Source organism: Cryptomeria japonica, chromosome 8, assembly GCF_030272615.1.
Source record: "Cryptomeria japonica chromosome 8, Sugi_1.0, whole genome shotgun sequence".
Taxonomy (NCBI): Eukaryota; Viridiplantae; Streptophyta; class Pinopsida; order Cupressales; family Cupressaceae; genus Cryptomeria; species Cryptomeria japonica.
In genome coordinates this window covers 41,964,014-41,990,708 of record NC_081412.1, presented here as the reverse complement: position 1 = coordinate 41,990,708, position 26,695 = coordinate 41,964,014, and the positions used below count along the sequence as shown (strand labels likewise).

Sequence of the window (26,695 nt, the reverse complement as noted above, 5' to 3'; positions counted from 1 at the left end):
ATTAATTGGAAATTGATGATGAAGATTAGCAAAATTGACCAAGAAACAATTTTAACTGTCTATAGAATATATGATATTAAAAACCAATTATTTATAAATTTTTCATTAGTTTTTTATTTTAAATATTAAAATGATAATTTTCTATATATTTGAAAGACTATAATATAATTAAAAAATAATTTATCTATATATAATAAATTCAAAATTATACTTTTTTTTTTGGTAACCCAGGTAGCCCTACGTCTTAGCCCAATGCCCAAACCTGAAACCTTATCTTGGCCAAGGCGAGAGTAGTCCTGGAGATGCAACCCACTTGCAAGACCCATCGAGTGAGTACAAGGCCTCAGAACCAATGGGGAGCAAACGCACAACCCAAGACAACTACGCTACCTCGTCGGGCTAAATTATACTTCTTTGTTGAAGATATACCTATATTGCTTATTAAATGTGATTACCACTAACAAAAACTCATTTCTCATTTAGAACTTTCGACTTACCTTTCGTTTTTGATACTAAGTATTCAAAACATATAACATGCAAATTAAATCCAAAGAGCTTGGAGTGCCTTCTATAGATGTCGAAGAGCATGTACACTCTTTAGTGCTATATATATATATTTAAAGAATTTATGTAAATTTAGTAATTTTCTATCATAGTGATGGAAGACCAGAAAAAATAAATAAAAAATCAATATAAACTATATATTTTCAATAATTGAATCATTCAATAATGTAAATGGTTTTGATTGATAATATTGACTATATATGCATTGATAGAGAATTCCTATGCTTGCAATTTTGTAAACTTAAATAATAAAATTTAACCTTTTTGATATTATGTGTAATGATTTCCAGAATCTAAGAGATAAACAACAAGCACAATATAATGAAGTCAATTTAGTTTGATTAAGATTGCTCAATGATTATGAGAACAAATCCTTGCATAAGCAGGCAAGGAGAAGGAGGTGAGATGGTTGGGCACAACTACTAACTAATCCTCCAATCATGCAACACTTGTAGCTCACTTGACAAGTGTATGAGCAAGTGGCAAGTGTGCATGCACAAGGTGTCTCCACAAGAGAGGACACGTGTCTACACCACATGAGGTGAGACAACTAACTCAACTAGTCTATGCAAACTTAAACTAACATTCAATGCAAAAGTAGAATACTCATCTCATATAGAAACATTTGTATTCCATGTTGTAAAAATTTCACATCATTATCACAAATATTTTTCTCTAAGATATTTGCAAGAAAATAAACTAGAATGAATATAAACTTGCTATAGATCTCTACCACAAATTTTATTGCATCAATTAGAACAATGTGATAATTTTCTAGTTTTTGGTTTAAGACAATTATACAAAATTGAGTTAGAAGGTATGAACTCATATAATGCTATCAATACCAATAGATGTAATAGTACCACCACAAGAGTACAATGTCTTTATTTTTTCAGTTTTTGTAAATTTACAATTAGACCTCAAATATTTGAGTCAATAGAATTGTAGAGCTCTATATTTTAGATACCTTTAGTTAAGAATTGTACATTACTTTGATTAAATAGATACCTTTAATATAATGAAAAATTATAACCTACAAGTTACAATTGATTGCTAGATACGAAAATTAATAAGAAAATAAACAATTCTTCACAATGGTAAACACTAATAAATAGAATATAATAGATCTCATATTCTTTTGATGTGAACTCATTATATATATTTATCCTTCTTGACAGCTGTAATTCTCTTTGATACACACCCATTCCAAACTTTTCGTATGTGCAGCTACCTTCTCTCACCCAACCCCACCAAAAAAAACCTAACCAATCCAATTTCTTTTTGATGTAACTCCTTATTGAATATATTCATTATTCTTGATAGCTGTGAGTTTTTCTAATACGCACCCATTCGAAACTTCTCATATGCCTAGCCGCCTCTCCTCACCTCAATTCAAGAAAAAAGAAGGCAAAATCTAGCCAATCCAAATTCCTTAAAAGAGAACAAAAAAAACATTGTTACAGAATTAAATTAACCCAGCACTTGAGCTTTTAGCCAAAGGGATGAAATGAGTCTTGTCAGAACAATAATATTAAATCAGCTACAATTCTCCTAGAAACTTGTTACAATTCTCCAGGCTTCCATGGCTCTAGTCCTACTTGGCAAACCAGTGAAACAATCTGGCAATCAAATTGATTTGTACTTATTGCAGAAGAGATTGTCTACAGGAGGGGCAAGATGGATTGCAAGCCAGCCATTTGTCAATGCATTCCGCATGGAAACAGTGATTACAGTGTGGCAGAACTTTCAGATTTTCTCCTTCCACAAACTCTGCCAAGCAAATCGGGCAATCCACATCTTTAACCTCTGAACCCATATTGCTATACAAAACAGTAGCCACTGCTTTCACATTAACTTGCTTCATATAATTCTGGTTGCCATAATCACCATTTTCAGCATGAGCCAAACCAGGGGATGAATGAATCCCCACAACCTCTCTGTTACAACAGAAGACACAGCTTGCAATGCTTTTCAACACCCATGCAAATAGCATAGAAACAATAAAACCTGCAATTATGATAATCAACATACTGTCAAAACTAGCGTGACTATAAACAAGTGTATTGCCATCAGGCGAGCTTAAAGGAGCACTCAATAACTTTCTTCCTGTTCTTGGAAAACCCAAAATATCCTTCATAGTATTGAACTTAGCTTACAGTGGGCTAGAAATTATGAATAATCTGGTCGATCCAGAGAAGAATGTTGTAAGTGGGCAAATAAAAGAAAAAATGAATGAATGGAAGAATTTTAATGGCGTCCACAAGATCTAAGAAAGATCAAGAGAAGATTCGTTCTGCATAAGAGAAGATTCGTTCTGCATAGTATTAACTTCTGATTCAGAAAAGAAGAAGAAAAGAAAAGAGAAAATGAAAGAATGAATCCACAATACCTAAGAAAGACCAGCAGATAACAAAGGAGAAGATTGGTTCTTTGTAAAGATAGGGTTGTTTACTAAATACATAAAAGAAGAATGGCTACAGTAAAAGATGATGTCATGGCGTCCACGGGAAGGCAAGAGAAATCTGCTTTAAGTCAAATCGGCGAGCTCCAAAATGTGGTGGCAAACACGAATGGAATGGGTAGATTTGGTGGCAAACACGAATTTGCCACTTCTGAAAGAAAATCTCTGGGTTGTTCTATTCAAGCACGTTATTTAACCTAATTAAACTGTTTCTTCTAAACGTGCGTGTACGGTGAAGAGAGACGAGCCGTGCGTTTCAAGGTATACATCTGATACTTCCGTTTTTCTGCTTCCAAATCGCCATCATAAAAGAAAATGGATGATAAGTAGTTTGAGGACTACATTCGTCTCTTCCGAGGTTGGAAAATTAAAGTTGCTCTCAAAATATTATAATTTGGAGTGAAGTGAATGAAAGCGAGCTAGACGGATGAGGGATACCCTACTTTGTTTTATGCGTCTTCTAGGGTATGAAAAATGCGTGAAAGATGATATAAAAGAGTCGTGAGACACTCAAAAGTTGAATAGATGAGATTCTTTGGTTATGGTGTCCCTTTACAACTCGAGTTTGTCGAAAATCCTTATTGGTTTCTCTAAGAATATGGTGAGAACCAATCTGATATAGGTATTCCATATACCCCATGAAAGAGGTTTGGGAAAAGGCTAGGTACCTTGTAGTTTTATATCTATTATACAAAGTTATGTTGCAATATAATTGAGGGTAGGTCTATTATTTCAAGATTTAAATCTATCAATTTGTATAGGTTACGTTACAATATGTCACAAAGTTTATATGAGGGAAGGTCTTTTATCTCAAGGCTTAGAAGTTTGAATTCCATCTTATTTCTAGTATTTCAATATTTTGTAACAAGTAAAGCTTATTTGTGTTTTCTAGTTTAAGAGTTAATTATAGGGTTTGTGTAGAAATTGATCTGAATAAACCATTGTTGAAGAATATTAACTTGACATGCCTTGGTTTTGAGATGGGATAAGTTGAAAGCTTAAAATTTGTAAAATAGATTCATGCCCTTGCTTACTTTGTGCCCTTGTCCTATTATCACCCATCAACTATACTCAATATGAGATATTATCAATGGATCCCATTTATTTTGTTTTCTCTTTTGATTTGCATATATTACTTTTACATACGTTATTATTGTGAAATTGCCAAAAGACGAAAATTGCCTAAGTCTCCTTTTCCTTAGAGTTTTAAAAAATCAAGATGTTTGAGAGTTTGTGAAATTCTCAAAAATCTAACAAAGAAAAAGTGTTTGAGTCTTGGGTTTGCAAGGTTCTTAAAGTTCTAAAAGTCACAAGTTCATGAACCTTGTAAAAATGTGACTTGGTTTGTCTAGTTGCAAAAAGTGTAACATAATGAATAGGTGAAGAGAAAAGACAAAAAAAGGTACGTAGTTCTCCATTTTGCAAAGTTTGCAAGTTCAAGAACTTTGGGAAAGTGCAATAGGTAGAAAGAAAGAAGAAAGGAAAGAAAGAACAAAGAGAAAAGAGAGAGAGAGGACTAAGTTTTATACATCAAATAATTTGCGAGTTCACAAACTATGATAGTTCTTGAGATTGCAAAAAGTGCAACAATAGGCCAAACTTCCCGTACACTCAAAATGTTGTCAAAAGCAAAGGAGGAAGGACTTTATTGTTGGTGGGTGCACCAATTTGTAAACCTACCAAAAGTGTGACAAAGGTTCACAAAAGGCTCATTTATCTAACAAACAAAGGACATAATTTAAGGGCATGAATAATGAAATTTGAGAAGGCATAATTGGCAAGAAATGAAACTAGAAGAATTTTCACTTGACTTAAGAACCTTTGTACTTTGCAACTAACCTCCTAGCACCACAAATGTACTAAAAGACCCATCTACCAGCCAATCCTTGTATTTTGAGACCTAACGAACATAAATGTAGAAGATCTTCATATGATAGTCTAAAAAAAATATTCCTCATGCCTTGCAAGTATTTCCAAGGGCATTTGGAGCCTTTTTGACATGAATTAAAGAAAATGACCCCTATGAGTTATGTGAATTTTCAACAATGCACACACCAACATATTTTAGTTTTAGTTCTAGATTTGTAAGCTCTTGTTTGAGGGTATTAAGGGTCAACACTTTATTCATTTTAAAAAGGATGAAAAAAGAGAGAAATCAAGGGAGTGTATAATAGATGAATAAATTGGCTTAGCAAAAACAATAGGTTTTTTAGTTTCCAGTTGTAGGTAGATCATTCTAACACTATAATGTTACATGTTTATCCCAAATTTGTAAATTTTTTTTTTAGTCTTTAAAGAGTTAGTGATTGATGCTGAAATCATTCTTGACTAAGTGTCTCCTTACATTTAGTATGTATTTATGGATGTGTTACTAATTAGTTAACCATCTAGAAGACTATAAAATCTTCACAAAGCTTTTGTGAATTATCTTTTCATAGTGATACAATATATGTATTGGTGTGTTCAATGATTACTAAGATTACTTATCTAATATTCTTCAAATATCTATTATTTCCATGAATGTATGTGTAGAACCTAGTTTGCATTTTTAGTTTGGGAAATATTATCTTTCGTGACACATTCATTAGGGTGTCACTATTGGCTATTATTATTATCTTTTATATGAACTCAATGATTTTGTAGCCCAGCTAGATGTAGGCACCAATTTGTTATTGGATCAATCTACCCATAATCTCACAACACACCAAAATAATCAATTAAGTAAACATCATTTAATTTGACTTGTTACTAGTTCTAGTCACTACCATATTTAAATGCATTAAACAATAGTAGGGTATATCTAGAAAGCCATTTCAAACAGCTAGTGTGGCAATCCATCTACTTAATTAGGTGCTACACTCTAAATCCCTCAAATTAGAATATAGGCACAAAGTGATAGTCAAAATAAGGATGTATTGTGCTGAGTATGGTTTATGTCAAGGGAGATGTTTAGTCATTGTAGTATATTTATTAACTAACACCTCAAGGAAATCCCCTTGGTTTAGTAGAACTAGAAGTCAAGGAGGTCCTACCAACCTTAATAATCTATCCTATTTTTCCCTTCTTAATGATAAGGCTCTAGGATTTTGCCCTAAGTTTTATTGGCAATTGACACTCATCGGATTCATTTTGTTGTCATTGATGGCAACAAGATTAGATGGAAGTCATATACTGGCAGACACCGCCATTAGAGTATCTAGGATTATACCGACACCGACATCAATACTTGAAGGAAGCTGACATCAAGGAAGATTTATTTAGAAAAATTATTTTGTAATTATTGTCGAGGCCGACATTGAATATCTTTTGTAATGTATTGTAAGCCAACATAAGGCATATTGTTTGTAATGGGTATATAGGTCAGTCTGCTAGGTCATTGTTGAAATGTGGTGACTGATCAACAAAGTACTATACACTCAGCACGTATCCTCGCAGGGGACTGGGGTCGGGTTGGGCCCCGGGCAAGGGTTTGGGGGCGGCAGCCCCCGAGAAAATTTTTTTTGGGTATTTTTTTTTTGTTGATGAAAACCAACATTGTAATAAAACCCTAAAAAGGCCGACTTTGTTTTTTCCCTAAAAACACATGTTATAAGCAGCTGGGATGCTTAAGGCATTGTAAGGTTGATGTACTGTTTTTGTTGGATAATAAGAAAGATTGGATGACTGTGTATGGTGGACGTAACCCATTCTGGGTGAACCATGTTAAATCTCTGTGTTATTTGTATCCTATTTTATTCCTTTATCTTTTGTATTTAAATCTGCATATAATTGTTAGTTCATATTTGCTTCAGATCTGCTTGAAACCCTAACAATTGGTATCAGAGCGAGGTTTTCTATAAATTGGCAGGACTCTCAGATTTGAGTGGGAGCAATGGAGGATTCCAAATTCACGGTCAAAAAGTTTAAGGGCTAGAACTATCAGTTATGGAAAATGCAGATGGAGGATTACCTGTATCAAAAGGATTTGTGGTGGCCATTGGAAGGAAAGGCAAAGCAAGCGACCACAATGTCAGATGAAGAGTGGGACATTTTAGATAGAAAGGCACTGAGATCCATTCGATTATGCCTTGCACTGTCTGTAACATTCAATATAATAGAAGCAAAAAGGACTGTAGATTTGATGGCGACATTGGCAAAGTTGTATGAGAAACCCTCGGCTTCAAATAAGGTATTTCTTATGAAGCGTTTGTTTAATTTGAAAATGAGTGAGGGAGGATTTGTAGCAGAGCACTTAAATGAATTTAATAGAATTACCAGTCAACTGTCTTCGGTAAAAATTACCTTTGCAGAAGAGGTTAGGGCTCTCTTGATTTTATGTTCTTTGCCAGAAAGCTGGAATAGCTTGGTTATGGTTGTAAGTAACTCTGTCTCTAGTAAAAATAATTTGGTATTTGATGATATTGTTGGTGTTATCCTAAGCGAGGAAATGCGAAGGAAAAGAACAGGTGAGACTCCAACATCATCGGGTAGTGTTTTGAATGTGGAGAACAGAGGAAGATCAAAGGAAAGAGGAAAAGGCTCTGGGAATGAGAAGTCACAAGGGAAGTCAATGAAAGGATGCTCTCAATCTAGAGGAAAGAAAGATTGCTGGTACTGCAGAAAGCCTGGTCATCTAAAGAAAGACTGTTGGTCTGGAAAAACAAAGGAGACAAAAATGAAAATGACAATAAGGAAGCTAATATTGCAAGTAATACTTTACAAGATGCTTTAATCTTATGTTTGGATAATGTTAATGATTCCTGGGTAATAGATTCCAGGGCTTCATTTCATGCTACACCACATAGAAAATATTTTCTAGATTATGTTCAAGGTGATTTTGGATAGGTATATTTGGGTGATGATGAGCCCTGTCAAATTGTTGGAAAAGGAAAGATAAAGATCAAGTTGCAGAATGGAAATGATTGGTTTCAGCAAGAGGTAAGACATGTTCCTAATTTAAGAAGAAATTTAATTTCTGCTGGGCAACTAGGTAGTGAAGGTTGCATAGTTACCCTCTCAGACAGTATGTGGAAGGTCAGTAAAGGATCATTAGTAATAGCTAAATGTGTGAAGGTAGGCACATTATATCTGTGTACAGGTAACACTTACTCTACCCTAGCTGCTACGGATAAAGTTACTGTAGGGACAACAACAATAGATGTTGCAAGAACAGATTCGATAATGTGGCACCATAGGCTTTGGCACATGAGTGAGAAAGGGATGAAAACTCTTCACTCCAAAAATCTATTGCTAGGACTAAAGAAGATTGACTTAGAGTTCTGTGAAAACTGTGTTTATGGTAAACAGAAAAGAGTCGGATTTCTCAAGGTTGGGAAAGAGAAGAAGAGTGAGAAGTTAGAGCTTGTACATTTAGATGTATGGGGACCAGCTCAGGTATCATCTCTTGGTGGCTCTTGTTATTATGTTATTTTTATTGATGACTCAACTAGAAAAACATAGGTATATTTCCTAAAACAAAAATTAGATGTTTTTGAAACTTTTAAGAAATGGAAAGCTTTGGTTGAGAATGAGACAGGAAAAAAGTTGAAGTGTCTTAGATCAGATAATGGAGGTGAGTATTGCAGCAAAGCATTTGAAGATTACTGCTCCTTAAATGGGATTCAAAAGCAAAAGACAGTTCCAAGAACTCCATAGGAAAATGGTGTGTCAGAGAGAATGAATAGGACTATCATGGAATGCACAAGGAGCATGAGATTGCATGCTGGATTGCCCTTACATTTTTGGGCAGATGTTGTACATACTGCTATCTATTTTATAAATAGAGGCCTTCAACCCCTTTGGATGGTGGTAATCTAGAGGAGGCATGGACTGGTAAAAAGGTAAATTATTCTTTTCTGAAAACCTTTGGTTGTGAAGCTTTTGTCCATGTTGATAAAGAAAACAGAACCAAGCTTGATGCTAAATCTCAAAAATGTACCTTCATTTGATATGGGATAGATGAATATGGCTATCAGTTATGGGATTTTGAAAATAAGAAAATAATTAGAAGTAGAGATATTATATTCAATGAGAAGGCCATGTATAAAGAACAAATGCATGAAAAGAAGCATGAACAGGACAAACGAGAATATGTGGTGTTGGATGAGATTCCTAAAAATGAAATGCCACAGGTACCTGATGCTCAGCAACAACAGATTGTCCCACAAACTCCTGCAAGTGTTAGACATTCTACGAGGTTAATTAGACCCCTTGAAAGATTTTCTCCTTCTTTGTATTCTATTTTATTAACAGATTCTGGTGAACCAGAAGAATATGAAGAAGCAATGCAGGTAGATGCCAAACAACAGTGGGAGTTAGGCATGAAAGAGGAGATGGACTCCTTGATGAAAAATAAGACTTGGGACTTAGTCCCTTTACTTGCAGAAAAAAGAGCGTTGCCTAAAAAATGGGTTTATAGGCTGAAGGAGGAGGAAAGGTCAGAAAAGATATAAGGCCAGACTTGTGGTAAAAGGTTTTGCACAGAAAAAGGGTATAGATTATGATGAAATATTTTCTCCAGTTGTAAAAATGACTTCAATTAGAACTGTACTTAGTCTTGTAGCTGCAGATGATTTACATCTTGAATAATTAGATGTCAAAACAACTTTTCTCCATGGAGATTTGGAGGAGGAAATTTACATGTTGCAACCACAGGGATATGAGGTCAAAGGTAAGGAGAACTTGGTGTGCAAATTGAAGAAAAGTTTGTATGGCCTAAAGCAAGCACCCCGACAATGGTATTTAAAATTTGATAGTTTCATGGCTGAACACGGTTATCATAGATGTCATTTTGATCATTGTGTATATTTTAAGAGATTGGATAATGACAGTTATATTATCCTGTTGCTTTATGTTGGTGACATGCTTATTGCTGGGTCTAACATGTAACATATAAATGATCTTAAACAAAAATTAGCCAGGTCATTTGCTATGAAGGATTTGGGTGCAGCTAAGCAAATTCTCAGTATGAGGATTACACAGGACAGGAAAAATAGAACCTTGAATTTGTCCCAAAGTGAGTATATAAAGAAGGTGTTGAAAATATTTAACATGCAGGATGCAAAAGCAGTTAGTACACCTTTGGCTAGTCATTTCAAATTGACTAAGGAGATGTGCCCAAAGGCACAGGAAGAGGTTAATAAAATGTCTAACATCCCGTATTCATTAGCTGTTGGCAGTTTGATGTATGTAATGGTATGCACAAGACCAGATATTGCACATGCAGTGGGAGTTGTGAGCAGGTTTATGAGTAATCCGGGTATGGAACATTGGAATGCTGAGAAATGGATTCTTCGGTATTTGAAAGGAACTACTATGAAGGCATTATGTTTCAAAAGATCTAATGCTGCTTTGAGTGGATCTGTTGACTCTGATTTGGCAGGTGATATTGATTCACAGAGGAGTACTATAGGGTATGTTTTTACTATAGGGGGAACTGCAGTCAGTTGGATTTCTAAGCTACAAAAGGTTGTTGCACTTTCAACCACTGAAGCTGAGTATGTTGCTGCTACAGAAGCCAAGAAGGAGATGATTTGGTTAGAATATTTTCTAGAGGAATTGGGTCAGACACAGGAGGATAGCCCATTGTATACTGATAGCCAGAGTGCCATTCATCTTGCGAAGACCTCTGCTTTTCATTCAAGGACAAAGCACATTAAGCTCAGGTACCACTTCATCCAGACTGTTTTAGAGGAGGGTCAGTTACGGCTTGAGAAGATTCACACAAGTGAGAATCCTGTTGATATGTTCACGAAGGCAGTTCCATAGGAGAAGCTGATTTCTTCATCAGTTTCTATTGGTCTTCTTGATTGATACTTGTGGAATTTATACCAGTCGAGTCCTAGTGTTTTATCTAGTAGATGCTGCATGTACAATGGTGTCATTTAGTATCAGTCTCCAAGTGGGAGATTGTTCGGTGTGGAGCCTGATCAGTCTCCAAGTGGGAGATTGTTGAAATGTGGTGACATATCAACAAAGTACTATACACTCAGCACGTATCCTCGCTGGGGTCCGGGGCCGGGCCGGTAGCCCCCAAGAAATTTTTTTTTGGGTATTTTTTTTTTGTTGATGAAAACTGACATTGTAATAAAACCCTAAAAAGGCCAACTTTGTTTTTGCCCTAAAAATGCATGTTATAAGCGACTGGGATGCTTAAGGCATTGTAAGGTTGATGTACTATTTTTGCTGGATAATAAGAAAGATTGGACGACTGTGTATGGTGGATGTAACCCATTCTGGGTGAACCACGATAAATCGCTGTGTTATCTGTGTCCTATTTTATTTCTTTATCTTTTGTATTTAAATCTGCATATAATTGTTAGTTCATATTTGCTTCGGATCTGCTTGAAACTGTAACGATTTTGAATATGACATAGGATGTGACATAGGAGAATATAGTAGAACTTTATAATGCAAAGTATATGTATGTAGATCATTTGTATGCAAATTTTATATCATGCAATGATCTATAGATAGTTTGGAAAACATTTTTAGAGAAGAAGAGATACTGATAGTAGTGTTTAGGGTTTATGGATCGGTACAGAGCAGGGCTAGAACCGAAACTCTATTTGGCATAGCAGATACATTTTTGAGTTCTTTTTTAGTGTTTTACTTCAGCTGAAGCTTGTAGTCAGTGAGAATATTTAGTGATGAGCAGTATGCTCTAGGTAGTGTGCTTTCCTGCATGTGCAGGCCCCCATTATATGTAATATCCTTTCATATGGTCAGTGAACTGATATTGTGGGTCACAAATCCCATCGTGGTTTTTCCTCTTTGAGGTTTTCCATGTATAAATTCTCTATGTTGTGGTGTTCCTTTATGTGGATGGTTTATTTGCTTCAAGATATATGATTATTTGTTTACCGGTTTATATGTGTATGGTATAAAAGGATAAAATCTTACTGTACCGACAAAACACTAATTCACCCCCCCTCTTAGTGTTCTTGGATCCCAACAATTGGTATCAGAGCCTGGTACCTCAGAAGAAGTTTAACAGCTTGAGGAAGATCTTGAAACCGAAATCTTTGAACATGGCTATGGAGAAGCAACTTGAGATGGCTCTTGAGGATTATGATGTTGAAAGAATAAAGAACTTGAAATTGCAAGATGAATTGAATTCTGCCAATGAGTTCATTCTTATCCTACAAGAAAGGTTATCATCAACTCAAGCCAAGAGAAAGGAAGTTTTGCAAAACCCAGTTGATGAGGAGAAGAATGCACTTAAGGATGTTGGTATTTTGGATATGTTGATAAGGTTTTGTCATTCATGTCAACACTTGTCATCGCTTGTCAACACTTATCAACACTTGGAGATTTTGGTCATGTTCACTGAAAAGACAGAGACTTATGCAAGACACTGTTATTTGGTTCACCGACAGATTATATTGTTCACCGAAACTTGGAATGACTTGGAAACTACTTGGTTATGTCGAAGACATTACTCAATCACTTGGTTTTGGCGATTTGGTTATTTGTTTATTCGGATTTGCATATTTGTTGTTACTAGAAAATAGGTCCAGGATAAGCACCGACATACTTATCTATTCCAGGTCAACACGACATGTTATGGAGATGATTTATTATTATTGTAAATACATTGAGCCGACATCATGCATTGGATATTGATTTGTTTGTAATTGATTTTATTGTAATATCTTTTAGTAAGCCAACCTATTCAATTGGTCTTAGATTATGGTATATATGTCAGATCTTATTTGCAAGATCAAATAGAGGAATGAGATTGTGAATGCAAAAATGATTGCAATAAGGTATATTCGAAAATAAGTAGAGCTATACACGCAGACATCATTTGAAGGTTGAAGGAGGGTTTTGTGAAGGCAATCAGAACTACACCAATACTGAATCCAGCATATGAAGATGCTATTTTGTGCAGTACATTGTCATTGGATTTAACCATCCAATTGTAGTAAGTGTGACTCTCATTTTATGATTGAGTTGTGAGCTTTAGGCAGCTGGCCTTTCTGCATGTGCAGAATCCATATTGTAAACACATACTATCTGCAGTAGTATCATTTGATTGTGGGTAAGGCTTCCCACTATGGTTTTTCCTGTTACAGGGTTTCCACGTACAAACATTAGTGTTATGTGTTGTGGATGTTATTGTCTTTCTATTTCATGCATTAATCTTTACCGGTATTGCAATTAACTGTTAAGATTGTCTACCGGCATAAAGTTTGGTTTACTGGTATTAAGCATTAAGATTTGATTAAGTTAATTTTGGTTGAATTTATTAGACAACTGATTCACCCCCCCTCTCAGTTGTCTCTGGGACCTAACAATTTTTATCAGAGCCTAGTCCCCTTTTTACAGAAGTTTAACAACTTGAGGAGATCCAATGTCTTCTAACTATTTCAGGAAGGACAGTTCGAAACTTGATGGAACTAACTATGGCATATGGAAGATCAGGATGGAGACACACTTGAATTGCATTGGAAAAGATATATGGGATGTTACAAAGAATGGCTATACTGCTCCTACTCAAGGTCAACCTAATCCACCTTATAACTTGGCTAAAGATGAGGAAAATTATTGCAAAGCAAGAGAAGCACTTTTGAGCGCATTGTCAGATCAGCAAGTCATGGGATTGCCAGATAGATCTACTGCTAAAGCTATTTGGGACAAACTGGAAACATTGAATGAAGGAGATTCCACAGTCAAAATTGCAAAACTTCAATGCTTCCGGGTCAGGTATGAAAGTCTGAAAATGGAAGAAGATGAAAGAATTTCTACTTTTATGGAAATAGTTAATGACATTGTTTTGGGCATACAATGTTGTGGAGGAACCTTAAGTGAAGATGAGATTGTTTCTAAAGTTTTAAGAGATTTGCCACCGGCATATAAAATGAAAGTTACTGCTATAAATGAATTAAGAACAATGCCTAATGCATCAGTATCTAGAGACACCTTGTTTGGATAACTTTCATCTTTTGAGCTTGAGGAATTTGGTTCTGTTACTACTATCAAGACAGATCTAGATTTTAAGGCATCAACATCAACTTAAGCAACATCATCATCACATGATAAATCTGATTGGAAAGCCTTCTATGCAAGAGAACTTGAAGAAAGCAGGAGAGAAAATGAAGAACTTGAAGAACTTGAAGCACTATTTGCAAGGAAAATGCCTAAAGGTCCAATTGGAAGTAAGTATGAAGGTAAAGCACCCTTTAAATGTTTTAACTATAATAAGATTGGTCATATAGAATCTAGATGTCCTAATAGACATGCAAGATTAAGAGAAGAAGCTAAAAGAACATATAAGCCTAACCCTGACTATCAGAAATACAAGTTTAAGAAGAATAGAGGCAAATCTTATTATTATGCTGATGAAGGAGTTACTGATGATTCTGATGAGGATCCAGTAGACAATGGATGGGTTTTTGTTGCTATAACAGAAGATCAATCGACACCTACTATTCAACCGGTAGAGCAGGCCCTGGCAGCTAAAGTTGAAGATAAGCATGAATGAATTATTGATTCAACATGTTCACATCATATGATTGGAGATAAGAGTAAATTCTTAATTTTTCACGATTACAATGGAGGTCTAGTAAGATTTGGAGATGATAAAGCTTGTTTGATCAAAGGAAAAGGCACTATATCTTTTGATGGTAAGCACAATACTGATAATGTTTACTATGTTGAAGGTTTGAAGCATAATCTTTTGAGTATTGGTTAATTAGTTGAGAAAGGATTTCAGTTACATTTCAAGAATGGTAAATGCAAAATCTTAAATAGAATTGGTTTGGAAATTGCAACCAATAATCAGACTAGAGGTAATATCTTTCATTTGAACAACAATGAGAAAGCATGTTTGATTGCACACATTGATGAAAGTTGGTTATGGCATAAAAGACTTTGTCATGTAAATTTTGATTGCATTGTGAAAATTAGTACTACTAAGTTAGTACTACTAAGGCAGTTAGAGATTTACCTAAGATTGTTAAACCTCAAAATCTGGTATGTAAGGAATGCCAATTTGGAAAGCAAGTTAGAGAATCTTTCAAGAGTATTCCAGAGAATGATTTAATTCATACTAATTTATGTGGTCCAGCAAGAACTCGAAGTATACAAGGAGATAGATATTTTATGCTAATCATTGATGACTATTCTAGAATGTGTTGGGTTACTTTTCTTAGAGAAAAATCTGAAGCATTTGGGAAATTCAAACTATTCAAGGTGGTGGTAGAAAATGAAACCGACAAGAAAATCAAATGTTTGAGATCAGATCAAGGAAATGAGTTCACATCCAAGGAATTTAATACATTTTGTGAAGTGAATGGGATCAAAAGACAGTTGTTACCACCCTGGACACCCCAACAAAATGAAGTTGTGGAAAGGAAAAATAGAACTATCTTGGATGCAACCAGAAGTATGATATCAGAAGCAAATCTACCTCATATATACTGGAGAGAAGCGGTCAATACAACTATTTATATATTCAATAGAGTTCACATCAGAGGAGAAACCGATAAGACCCCACATGAACTATGGTTTGGTAATATTCCCACTCTTAAATATTTTAGAATATTTGGAAGTAAATGTTATATTAGAAGAGATGAGTATATTGGAAAATTTGATCCTAGAAGTGATAAAGGAATATTTCTTGGTTATTCATCTAAGACCAAGGCATATAGATGTTTTAACAAGAGATTGCAGAAAATTGTTGAGAGTGCAAATGTGAAGATTGATGAACAGTTTAGAGGAAATTCAAGGTACACAGACTCTGAACCGGCAATAGAGATAATCATAAATGAATCTATTATGAATACACCAGTACAAAATGGTGATCCAGTTACACCGACACCATTTGGAGATTCAACAGTCACTGAAGAACATCAACAAGCAAAAACACCCCGGTATGTAAGATTGAATCATTCTGAAGATCGGATAATTGGAAATTTTTTTTAAGGAGTTATGACTAGAGGAAGATTGGAAAATGAGAAGGTATGTCTTATTTCTCAAATTGAACCTACATCAATTAATTAGGCACGTGAAGATAAATATTTGATTAAAGCAATGGAAGATGAATTGGAATAAATTGAAAGGAATAACACTTAGTCATTAGTTTCTCGGCATAAAGAGAAAAATGTAATTGGAACTAAATGGGTTTTTAGAAATAAACTTAATGAAGATGGCATGGTAATCAGAAACAAAGCAAGATTGGTGTGTAAGGGATATTCTTAGAAAGAAGGAATTGATTGTAGTAAGACTTTTATTGGCTTTTGCAGCACACAAGAACTATAAAGTATATCAAATGGATGTTAAATGTGCATTTTTGAATGGAGATCTTGAAGAAGAAGTTTACATTGAGCAACCTGATGGATTTTCTTTGACAGATAACAAAGATATGGTTTGCAGGTTAACGAAAGCTTTATATGGATTGAAACAAGCTCCTAGAACTTGGTATGCAAGATAGGAAAAATATATTTTTAATCTTGGTTACACAAAAGGTAATGCATACAACAATCTATACTACAAAGTAACTAATGATGACATCTTGGTTATTGAAGTTTTTGTTGATGATATAATCTTTGGAGGAGAAGATGGTTTGTGTAAAGACTTTTCTAACAAAATGCAACAAGAATTTGAAATGTCTATGATTGGAGACATAAAATTCTTTTTAGGATTGTAGATTTCACAGACTGATAAAGGTATATTCCTATGTCAATTTAAGTACTTGAAGGAATTACTAAAGAAATTTGGCATGGAGAATTGTAAACCAGTAAGCACACCTATGACTTCAAATGATAAATTATCTTTGAAGGATGAATATACACTTGTCAATCCAACTAGATACAAATATATGATAGGAGGTTTACTATATTTGACACAAACAAGACCTGATATTATGAATGCAGTATGTATTGTTTCAAGATTTCAGAGTAATCCTAAAGAAAATCATGAATCAACAATGAAAAGGATTTTCCGGTACCTACAAGGCACTACAAATCTTGGTTTATGGTATCCTAGAGATGAAAATTTTGACTTATGTGCATACATAGATGCTAATTGGGTAGGAGATGTGGATGATAGAAAAAGCACCACTGATGAAGCATTTTTTCTTGGCAGCAGACTAATTTCATGGTTGAGCAAGAAATAGAGTTGTACAAGTTTATCAACAACAGAATCAGAATATGTTGCAGCAGCAACTAATTGTACACAGGTATTATGGATCAAGCAAATGTTGAAGGACATAAAGGTAAATTGTAAAGAACCTATAACTATTTACTGTGACAATACAACAACAATTGATATATCAAAGAACCTGGTACTTCACTCTAAAACTAAACATGTTTCTATCAAACTGAACTTTCTAAAGGAGAATGTTGAAGCAAAAGAAGCGAAATTGGTTTGTGTGAATGCTACAGATTGCAAATATTTTTACAAAGCCTTTGCCTAAAGAAACATTTGAGTATCTCAGAGAGCAACTTGGAGTCCTACCCCCACCGGTAGAGACTTAGACAGTTGATGTTTGTCATCAATCGATAGAATTTACTGAGAAATCTTGTATTCCGGCTTTGATGAGGAGAGCTACTTCTTAGGGGGAGTAGTTGGTATATTGAATGAGTTGGTATTTTGTATTTGGTTTTATATTGTTTTGGCATTTGATGTCAAAGGGGGAGAGATTGATATGGAAAAACACATGGATAACACATTATTCCTAGGGGGAGAGACTTTATCCCTTGGGGAGAGATTACTACTTTGGAGTGAGATATTATGTATTTTTGATTTCTGGTTAATGATCTCTTTGGGAGATTGTTGGTTTTCAATTTTTGGCATTTCTATTTTGGCACTTTGATGGTTTTTCCATCTTGTGTTGCCATCAATGCCAAAGGGGGAGATTGTTGGTATTTTGGATATGTTGGTATGGTTTTGTCATTGATGTCAACACTTGTCATCGCTTGTGAACACTTATCAACACTTGGAGATTTTGGTAATGTCCATCAGCAAGACAAAGACTTATGCAAGACCTTGGTATTTGGTTCACCGACATATTATATTGTTCACCGACACTTGGAATGACTTGGAAACTACTTGGTTATGTCGAAGAAATTACTCGATCACTTGGTTTTGGCGATTTGGTTATTTGCTTATTCGGGTTTGCATATTTGCTGTTATCGGCAAATAGGTCCAGGATAAGCATCAACAAACTTATCTATTCTAGATCAGCATGACATGTTATGGAGATGATTTATTATTATTGTAAATACATTGAGCCAACATCATGCATCGGATATTGATTTGTTTGTAATTGATTTTATTGTAATATCTTTTAGTAAGCCGACCTATTCAATTGGTCTTAGGTTATGATATATATGTAAGATCTTATTTGCAAGATCAAATATAGGAATGGGATTGTGAATGCGAAAAGGATTGCAATAAGGTATATGCAAACATAAGCAGAGCTATACATACAAAAATCATTTGAAGGCTGAAGGAGGGTTTTGTGAAGGAAATCAGAACTACACCGGTACTGAATCCAGCATATGAAGATGCTATTTTGTGCAGTACATTGTCATTGGATTTAACCATCCAATTGTAGTCAGTGTGACTCTCATTTTGTGATTGAGCAGTGAGCTCTAGGCAGCTGGCCTTTCTGCATGTGCAAAATCTATATTGTAAGCACATACTATCTACAGTAGTATCATTTGATTGTGGGTAAGGCTTCCCACCGTGGTTTTTCCCCTTACAGGGTTTCCACGTACAAACATTGGTGTTATGTGTTGTGGATTTTATTGTCATTCTGTTTCATGCATTAATCTTTACCGGTATTACAATTAACTGTTAAGACTGTCTACTGGCATAAAGTTTGGTTTACTAGTATTAAGCATTAAGATTTGGCTAAGTTAATTTTGGTTGAATTTGTTGGACAACTGATTCACCCCCCCCCCCCTCTTAGTTGTCTCTCGGACTTAGTAAAGGAACAATGTCAGAAATTAAGTCCAGCAAACATGCTCATGAAGAATGAAATGCAAGATCTGACTATGAGGTTATTTGTTGGCATATGATGAAGCAGTCATAATGCATGTTGTCATTGATGTCAATAAGTGCTCAAGCAAGTGAACTAGTATGGAGATCAGAAGTAGTTATGGTCAACTGAGATGGAGTGGACCAATGTCGGGGTTCACTAAGTGTGACTATCGGTTGGTAGTCTCAGTTCAGTTCTAGGGTTATCGGTTTGGCTTGTGTAGTGCAATCGATGATGTTTTGTGACTAGTTAGTTAAGGAATAAGGATAAGGATTGAAATATCATGTTAGATGTGTGCATGTGAAGGATTTCTTTGTGGTTCTTGTGCGTGAAGATTTAATGCATTGAGTGCCTACCTCAAAAATGAGGGTTTTTCTTAGTGGTGTGTGAAGAGCGCGTGATGGGTTATTGATTTTCAGATGCGATGAAGATTGGACGATGCAAAATGTCTTGAGATCTGTTTTAGATCATTTTCATTCTATGTAATGTGTTTGGTCGGTTAGGATTGGACTGCTTGTAAGTGTAAACTTGAAATATTTAGGGTTTAGGGTTTATGCTACCGACCTAGTTGTTGTCTATAAGGTTGATAAATTTTGTTTTTGCAGTGGTTGGAAAAAGTTGTATTTGTGTCCGCGTGTTGGAGATTTGATACTTGCCGAACCAGAGTGAGGAATCTATAGAGTGTGATTGTAGAAGAGAGGAACTAAAAAGGATCTGCCTTAGCAAGAAGTGTTGTTATTAGATCGGTGTTCTAACTCTTGTCTTCTAACCATTTCAATAGAAGGTAAATCCCTTGACCGGGTCGCTTTAATAGGATTTGTTGTAAATCCTCCAACCAGTTGGCTCAAGGTTATTGAGTTATTTAAATCCTCTAGCGAGGTAACTCCTAATAGGGTTTCGACCTTTAACACGGTATATAGCCATCCCTTAACCGGGTGATCCCTTAGAGGACCTTTATTGTAAAGTATTTAACTAGACTAGGCTCCTAGCAGAGCGGACTTCAAAAGAGTTCACAAACAGCTTGTGGGTATTCATTCCCACCGTGGTTTTTCCCATTTGGGTTTTCACGTGAAAAATATTTGTGTTATGGGTTGTGAGATTTTCATGTGATGATTGTGTGATTTTTATTAAGTTAGATATGTATGCATTGTTAAATGGTTGTGGTATTATTGGTACAACTCATGCATGATTATATCAGTGTAGTAGTTATCAAGGTTTGAGATCTATCGAATGTTGTTTGAAGAATTTTTGTTTAACCGGTATAGCTATGGTTAAGTTCAATGGTGAAGACAACCGATCAACTGTGTTTTGATATGACAAAGTGTTGAAGCAGTTTTTTTGTGTGTACTGATTCACCTCCCCCTCTCAGTAACGGTTAGGACCTTAGTAGTTCATCATTATTCATCAATTGGTATCAGAGCACATCCAGGTCCTCGGTGATATAAGCTTAACCACTTGAGGCAATAGATCCCATTTTAATGATGAAAAGGGAAGGTCCTAAGTTCAATAGGGATAACTTTAAAATATGGAAGGACAGGATGAATATATATATCAAGAGTTTGGGTGCACAACACTGGAACTATGTTGAGAATGCCTATGTAATCCCCTCTGGCACTCTAATTGATGATCAGAAAAGAGAGATACAAGAAAATGGGCAAGTCATGGAACCCTTATTAGCAGCTTGTCCGATGTAGAGTTCATTGATGTTCAAGAAAAGGACAATCCGAAAGAAGTATGGGACAAATTGGAATCCATTTATGGAGGTGATGAACATGTCAAGAAGGCCAAGGAGGAAATCCTTAGAAGAAATTTTGAAGATATGAGGATGGTTGAAGGAGATACCATTAAACAATATGGCATAAGAATCAAGACAGTGGTTGGATAGATCAAGAGCACTGGCGGAACAATTGATGATGCCACTGTTGTCAGTAAAGTTTTGAGATCACTTTTACTGGTCTATGCAATTAGGGTTGCCGCTATTCAGGAGATAAGGTCTATCGACAAAACCAAGGTATCTTTAGACTCTATTATTGCAAAGTTGACTGCATATGAATTGAGTGGCTATGATGGTAGTTTTCAGAAGACCGAGTCAACCTTTAGAGTCTCTGCATGATCCACACTAACCAGGAAAGGAAAAGAGGTTAGTACTAGTTATGAATCCAGGCCAAGCAAAGATATGGATGATGAGGAGATTCTGATGGAGTTTGAAGCTCTTCTTGTCAAGAGACTTCCAAAAGGCACCAGAAAATACAGAGGTAAGATTCCTCTGAAGTGTATTTCTTGCAATAAGATAGGACATATAGATGTTAACTATCCTAACAATGACAATAAGGATAAACCAAAGAGGTTTAGGAAGTATAAAGGAGTAGGTAGGAGAAATTGTCTTGTTGCAGTGGATGAAGGTGTTACCGATGAGGAATCTGAGGATGAAGAGAATGACATGGTGTTTGTGGCTATCAAGGAAGAGTTGTCTGACAAGAAAGCCCTTGTCTCACATATTGACAACTCTAACAAGTAGATCATTGATAGCGGGTGTTCTCACCACATGATCGGTGACCGGAGAAAGTTTCTGTCTCTTGAAGAATATGATGGTGGTGTTATCCGGTTGTGCAACGATGCACCTTGCATGGTGAAAGGAAAAGGATCCATCTTACTAAATGGAAAGAGTAGTACAGATGATGTCTACTAGGTGGAAGGCCTTAAGTATAATCTTTTGAGTGTTTCCCAACTAAAAAACAAAGGACTCATACTGGAATTCAAAGGTGGAGTCTATAGAATAATTGGAAAGAGTGGTGAGCTTATTGCCACCGGTAAGTAGACTAGAGGAAACCTATTTCAGCTGAATGCCAAGATTAGTCAGTGCTTGGTGGTGAAATTTGATGACAGTTGGATATGGCATAGGAGACTCTGTCATATAAATTTTGACAATATTGTAAAGGCTAGTAAGATCAAGGTAGTAAGAGGATTGCCTTTGCTGAACAAACTAGAGAATGCCTTGTGCAGAGGATGCCAACTTGGGAATATGTCTTCCTCAACATTCAAAGGTGAGTCTTTTTCCATGGAGAACTTACTTGATCTAGTGCACACCGATCTATGTGGTGTGATGAAAACTAGAAGCATTCAGAGAGATCGATCCTTCATGATCCTTACTGATGATTTCTCAATAATGATGTGGGTCTCATTCTTGAAAGACCAATCCAAGGCATTTGGAAAGTTCAAAGCCTTTAGGGCATTGGTGGAGAAGGAGAGTGGTAGAAGGATAAAATGCCTAAGGACAGACTAGGGAGGTGAATTCACTTTTGATGAATTCAATAAGTACTATGAGGAGAACGGGATTAAGAGGCAATTGTCTGCCCCAAGGAAACCACAATAGAATGACATAGCAGAAAGAAACAACGGGACTGTAGTTGAAGCAACCTGAACTATGTTGATCCAAGGAAATGTCGCTCACACATTTTGGAGAGAAGTGGTGAGAAATGCAGTCTATACCATGAACTGGGTACTCATTAAGAAAGGTAAATACAAAACCCCTTGTGAGTACTGGAACGGGAGAACTCCCAATGTGAGTTATTTCAAAGTGTTTGGGAGTAAATGCTATATCAGGAGAGGTGAGCACCTGAGTAAGTTTGATGCTAAGTGTGATGAAGGAATATTCCTAGGATATTCCACTAAAAGCAAAGCTCTCAAGTGCTACAACAACAGGACTCAGAAGATTGTTGAGAGTATCAATGTCAGGGTTGATGAATCCCCTTAGAAGCATGAGGAAACCGACAATAAGTAAATGGAAGATGAACCAAGTTTAGCCTTCTGGGAACCGGTTATGAATGAAACAAGTGACAAACACTACAAAGACCTTAGTGTTTCTATATCGGTAGAAGCTTCAGTGGGTGAAGAAGAAGAAGAAGCGGAAAAAGAAGAGGAAAAGCAAGCAAAACCTACTACAGTCATTCTTAGGTATGTAAGACTGCATCATGATCCAAAGCAGATCATAGGAGACAAAGATGCAGTAATACTTACAAGGAGAAAGGTGAAAGAAAATTCTTGCATGATTTCAGAATTTGAGCCTAAGATCGCTAGAGAGGCACTTACCGATGAAGACTGGATAAAGGCAATGGAAGAGGAGTTGGGCCAGATAGAGAAGAATGCAACATGGTCCTTGGTACCCAGACCCGAACACAAGAATGTCATAAGTACCAAATGGGTCTTCAGGAATAAGCTAAATGAAGAAGGCACAATGGTAAGGAACAAGGCAAGACTTGTATGCAAGGGATATGCTCAGGAAGAAGGAGAAGATTATGGAGAAACCATTTCCCTAGTGGATAGACTGGAAGGTGTCCGAATTCTACTTGCATTTGCAACATTCAAGGGATTTAAGGTATACTAGATGGATGTGAAGTCTTCCTTCTTGAATGGAATCCTAGAGGAAGAAGTATATATTGAGCAACCAGATGGGTTTGTTTTGTCAGAAGATAGTGACATGGTGTGCAGATTACACAAGGCCCTATATGGATTGAAACATGCACTAAGGGCATGGTACAAATGTTTACACTCTCATCTTGTGAATATAGGATTTCAGAGAACAAGTGAGGACAACAACATCTACCTAAAATGTGAAGGTTGTCAGATTCTAATATGTGAAGTATTTGTAGATGATATAATCTTTGGTGGAGATGATGATATGAGTCATGCATTTGCAAATGAGATGAAAAAGGAGTTTGAGATGTCTCTGATTGGAGAGATAAAGTTTTTCATTGGTCTACAGATTCAGTAGATGAAAGAGGGTATCTTCATTACCCAGTCTAAATATATCAAAGAGGTATTGAAGACCTTTGGCATGGAGGAGAGCAAACCGGTTGGAACACCGATGGTGACTAACTACAAACTAACAAAGGAGGATGATACAATGTTGGTGGATGAGAAGGAATACCGGTCAATGATCGGTAAGTTGCACTATGTGGTGCACAACAGATCAGATATTGCTCATGTAGTGGGCATACTGGCCCATTTTTCAGAAGAGTCCAAGAGAATCCCACTTGGTTACGATAAAGAGGATTCTTAGATACCTGAAAGGGGCGGTTGATTATGGATTGTGGTATCCATACAATGTCGACTTTGATCTCAAAGTGTTTACCGATGAAAATTGGGCAGGTAATGTGGACGACCAAAAGAGCACAACCAGTGGAGCGTTCTTCCTTGGTGGAAGACTAGTCTCATGGACGAGCAAGAAGCAGAGTTGTATTTCCCAGTCTATAGCTGAAGCAGAGTATGTGGCAACATTTATGAAGTGCACTTAGGCAATCTGGATGAAGCATGTACTAAATGGATTCAAAGTGATTATATCTGAACCAATGAGTATATATTGTGATAATACCAGTGCAATAAATATGTCCAAAAATCTGGTATTGCATGCTAGGACCAAGCATATTGAGCTTAAGTATCATTTATTGAGAGAAGAGGTTTAGAAGAAAGAGGTTGTGTTAGAACATGTTTCCAGTAAGGAGCAACTATTAAACATATTCACTAAGACCTTACCGAAGACTACATTTGCCTATTTGAGAGGTGCATTAGGGGTTCCGCCCCTTTATGAAGTAAATTAAAGATGTGTGCTCCACATCAGTCAGGTACTACCGTGTCAGATCTTACAGGATTGATGTGTTGAAGGATGCTACTCCATAGGGGGAGTAGCATAGTGGAGCCTAGAAGCTTGTGCCTCCACTTTGGCATTACTATCAAAGGGGGAGATTGTTGGCATATGATATGCAAGGGGAGATGAAATAAGTGGTGTGAGAAGTGATTGAACAAAGTGAACACTGACCAGTCCAGGTGGTCGTGGTGGTGAAATAAGTGGTGTGAGAAATGATTGAGAAAAGTGCACACTGACCAGTCCAGGTGGTGGTGGTGATCTTTTAAGTTGAATTGGTATATGTTATTGAGAATGGTGCAGATACTGAGCAATGCTACACTGAGTATTGCCATCAATGCCAAAGTGGGAGATTGTTGGCATATGATGAAGCAGTGAAAATGCATGTTGTCATTGATGTCAATAAGTGCTCAAGCAGGTGAACCGGTATGAAGATCAGAAGCGGTTATGGTCAACCGAGATGGAGTGGACCGGTGTCGGGGTTCACTAAGTGTGACTGTCGATTGGTAGTCTCAGTTTAGTTCTAGGGTTACCAGTTTGGCTTGTGCGGTGCAACCAATGATGTTTTGTGACTAGTTAGTTAAGGAATAAGGATAAGGATCGAGATTCCATGTCAGCTGTGTGCATGTTAAGGATTTATTTTTGGTTCTTGCACATGAAGATTGAATGCATTGAATGCCTACCTCAGGAATGAGAATTTTTCTTAGTGGTGTGTGAAGAGTGTGTGATGGGTTATTGATTTTCAGATGCAGTGAAGATTGGATGATGCAGAATGTCTTGGGATTTAGATTGTTTTCATTCTATGTAATATGTTTGGATGGTCAGGATTGGACCGCTTGTAAGTGTAAACTTGAAATATTTAGGGTTTAGGGTTTATGCTACCGACCTAGTTGTTGTCTATAAGGTCAATGAGTTTTGTTATTGCAGTGGTTGGAAAAACTTGTATTTGTGTCCGCGTGTTGGAGATTTGATACTTGCCAAACCAGAGTGAGGAATCTACAGAGTGTGATTGCAGAAGAGAGGAACTAAAAAGGATCTGCCTTAGCAAGAAGTGTTGTTATCAGATCGGTGTTTTACCTGTTGTCTTCTAACCATTTCAATAGAAGGTAAATCCCTTGACTGGGTAGCTCTAATAGGCTATGTTGTAAATCCTCTAACTAGGTGGCTCAAGGTTATTGAGTTATTTAAATCCTCTAGCGAGGTAACTCCTAACAGGGTTTCAACCTTTAACAGGGTATATAGCCATCCCTTAACCAGGTGATCCCTAATAGGATCGGTTCCTAACATGACCTTTATTGTAAAGTCTTTAACCGGACTAGGCTCCTAATAGAGCGGACTTCAAAAGAGTTCACAAACAGCTTGTGGGTATTCATTCCCACCGTGGTTTTTCCCATTTGGGTTTCCATGTGAAAAATCTGTGTGTTATGGGTTGTGAGATTTTCATGTGATGATTGTGTGGTTTTGATTAAGTTAAATATGCATGCATTGTTAAATGGTTGTGGTATTATTGGCACAACTCATGTATGATTATATTAGTGTAGTAGTTATCAAGGTTTGAGATCTATTGAATGCTGTCTGAAGAATTTTTGTTTAACCAGTATAGCTATGGTTAAGTTCAGTGGTGAAGACAACGGGTCCACTGTGTTTTGATATGACAAAGTGATGAAGGAGTTTTTTTGTGTGTATTGATTTAACCCCCCTCTCAGTACCGGTTAGGACCTTAGTAGTTCATCATTATTCATCATTATATCATGCAATGATCTATAGATAGTTTGGATAACATTTTTGGAGAAGAAAAGATACCGGTAGTAGTGTTCAGGGTATATGAATTGGTATAGAGTAGAGCTAGAACCGAAACTCTATTTGGCATAGCAGATGCGTTTTTGAGTTCTTTTTCAATGTTTTACTTCAACATAAGCTTGTAGTCAGTGAAAATATTTAGTGATGAGCAATATGCTCTAGGCAGTGTGCCTTCCTGCATGTGCAGGCCGCCATTATATGTAATATCCTTTCATATGGCCAATGAACTGATATTTTGGGTTACAAATCCCACCATGGTTTT

General features: G+C 36.3%; 1 protein-coding gene across 1 annotated transcript; it reads right to left on the bottom strand.

Moving 5' to 3' along the window:
* Positions 1 to 1,713: 1,713 nt before the first annotated feature.
* Positions 1,714 to 2,979, bottom strand: LOC131030437 (RING-H2 finger protein ATL74). The gene has a single exon (XM_057961298.2). It carries the CDS (start codon positions 2,699 to 2,701, stop codon positions 2,207 to 2,209), a length of 495 nt encoding a protein of 164 aa, XP_057817281.2. The 5' UTR covers positions 2,702 to 2,979; the 3' UTR covers positions 1,714 to 2,206.
* Positions 2,980 to 26,695: the final 23,716 nt, after the last annotated feature.

Excerpts from the sequence above, each read along its gene's own strand:
- LOC131030437 (XM_057961298.2), bottom strand. The coding sequence starts at position 2,701 with ATGAAGGATATTTTGGGTTTTCCAAGAACAGGAAGAAAGTTATTGAGT.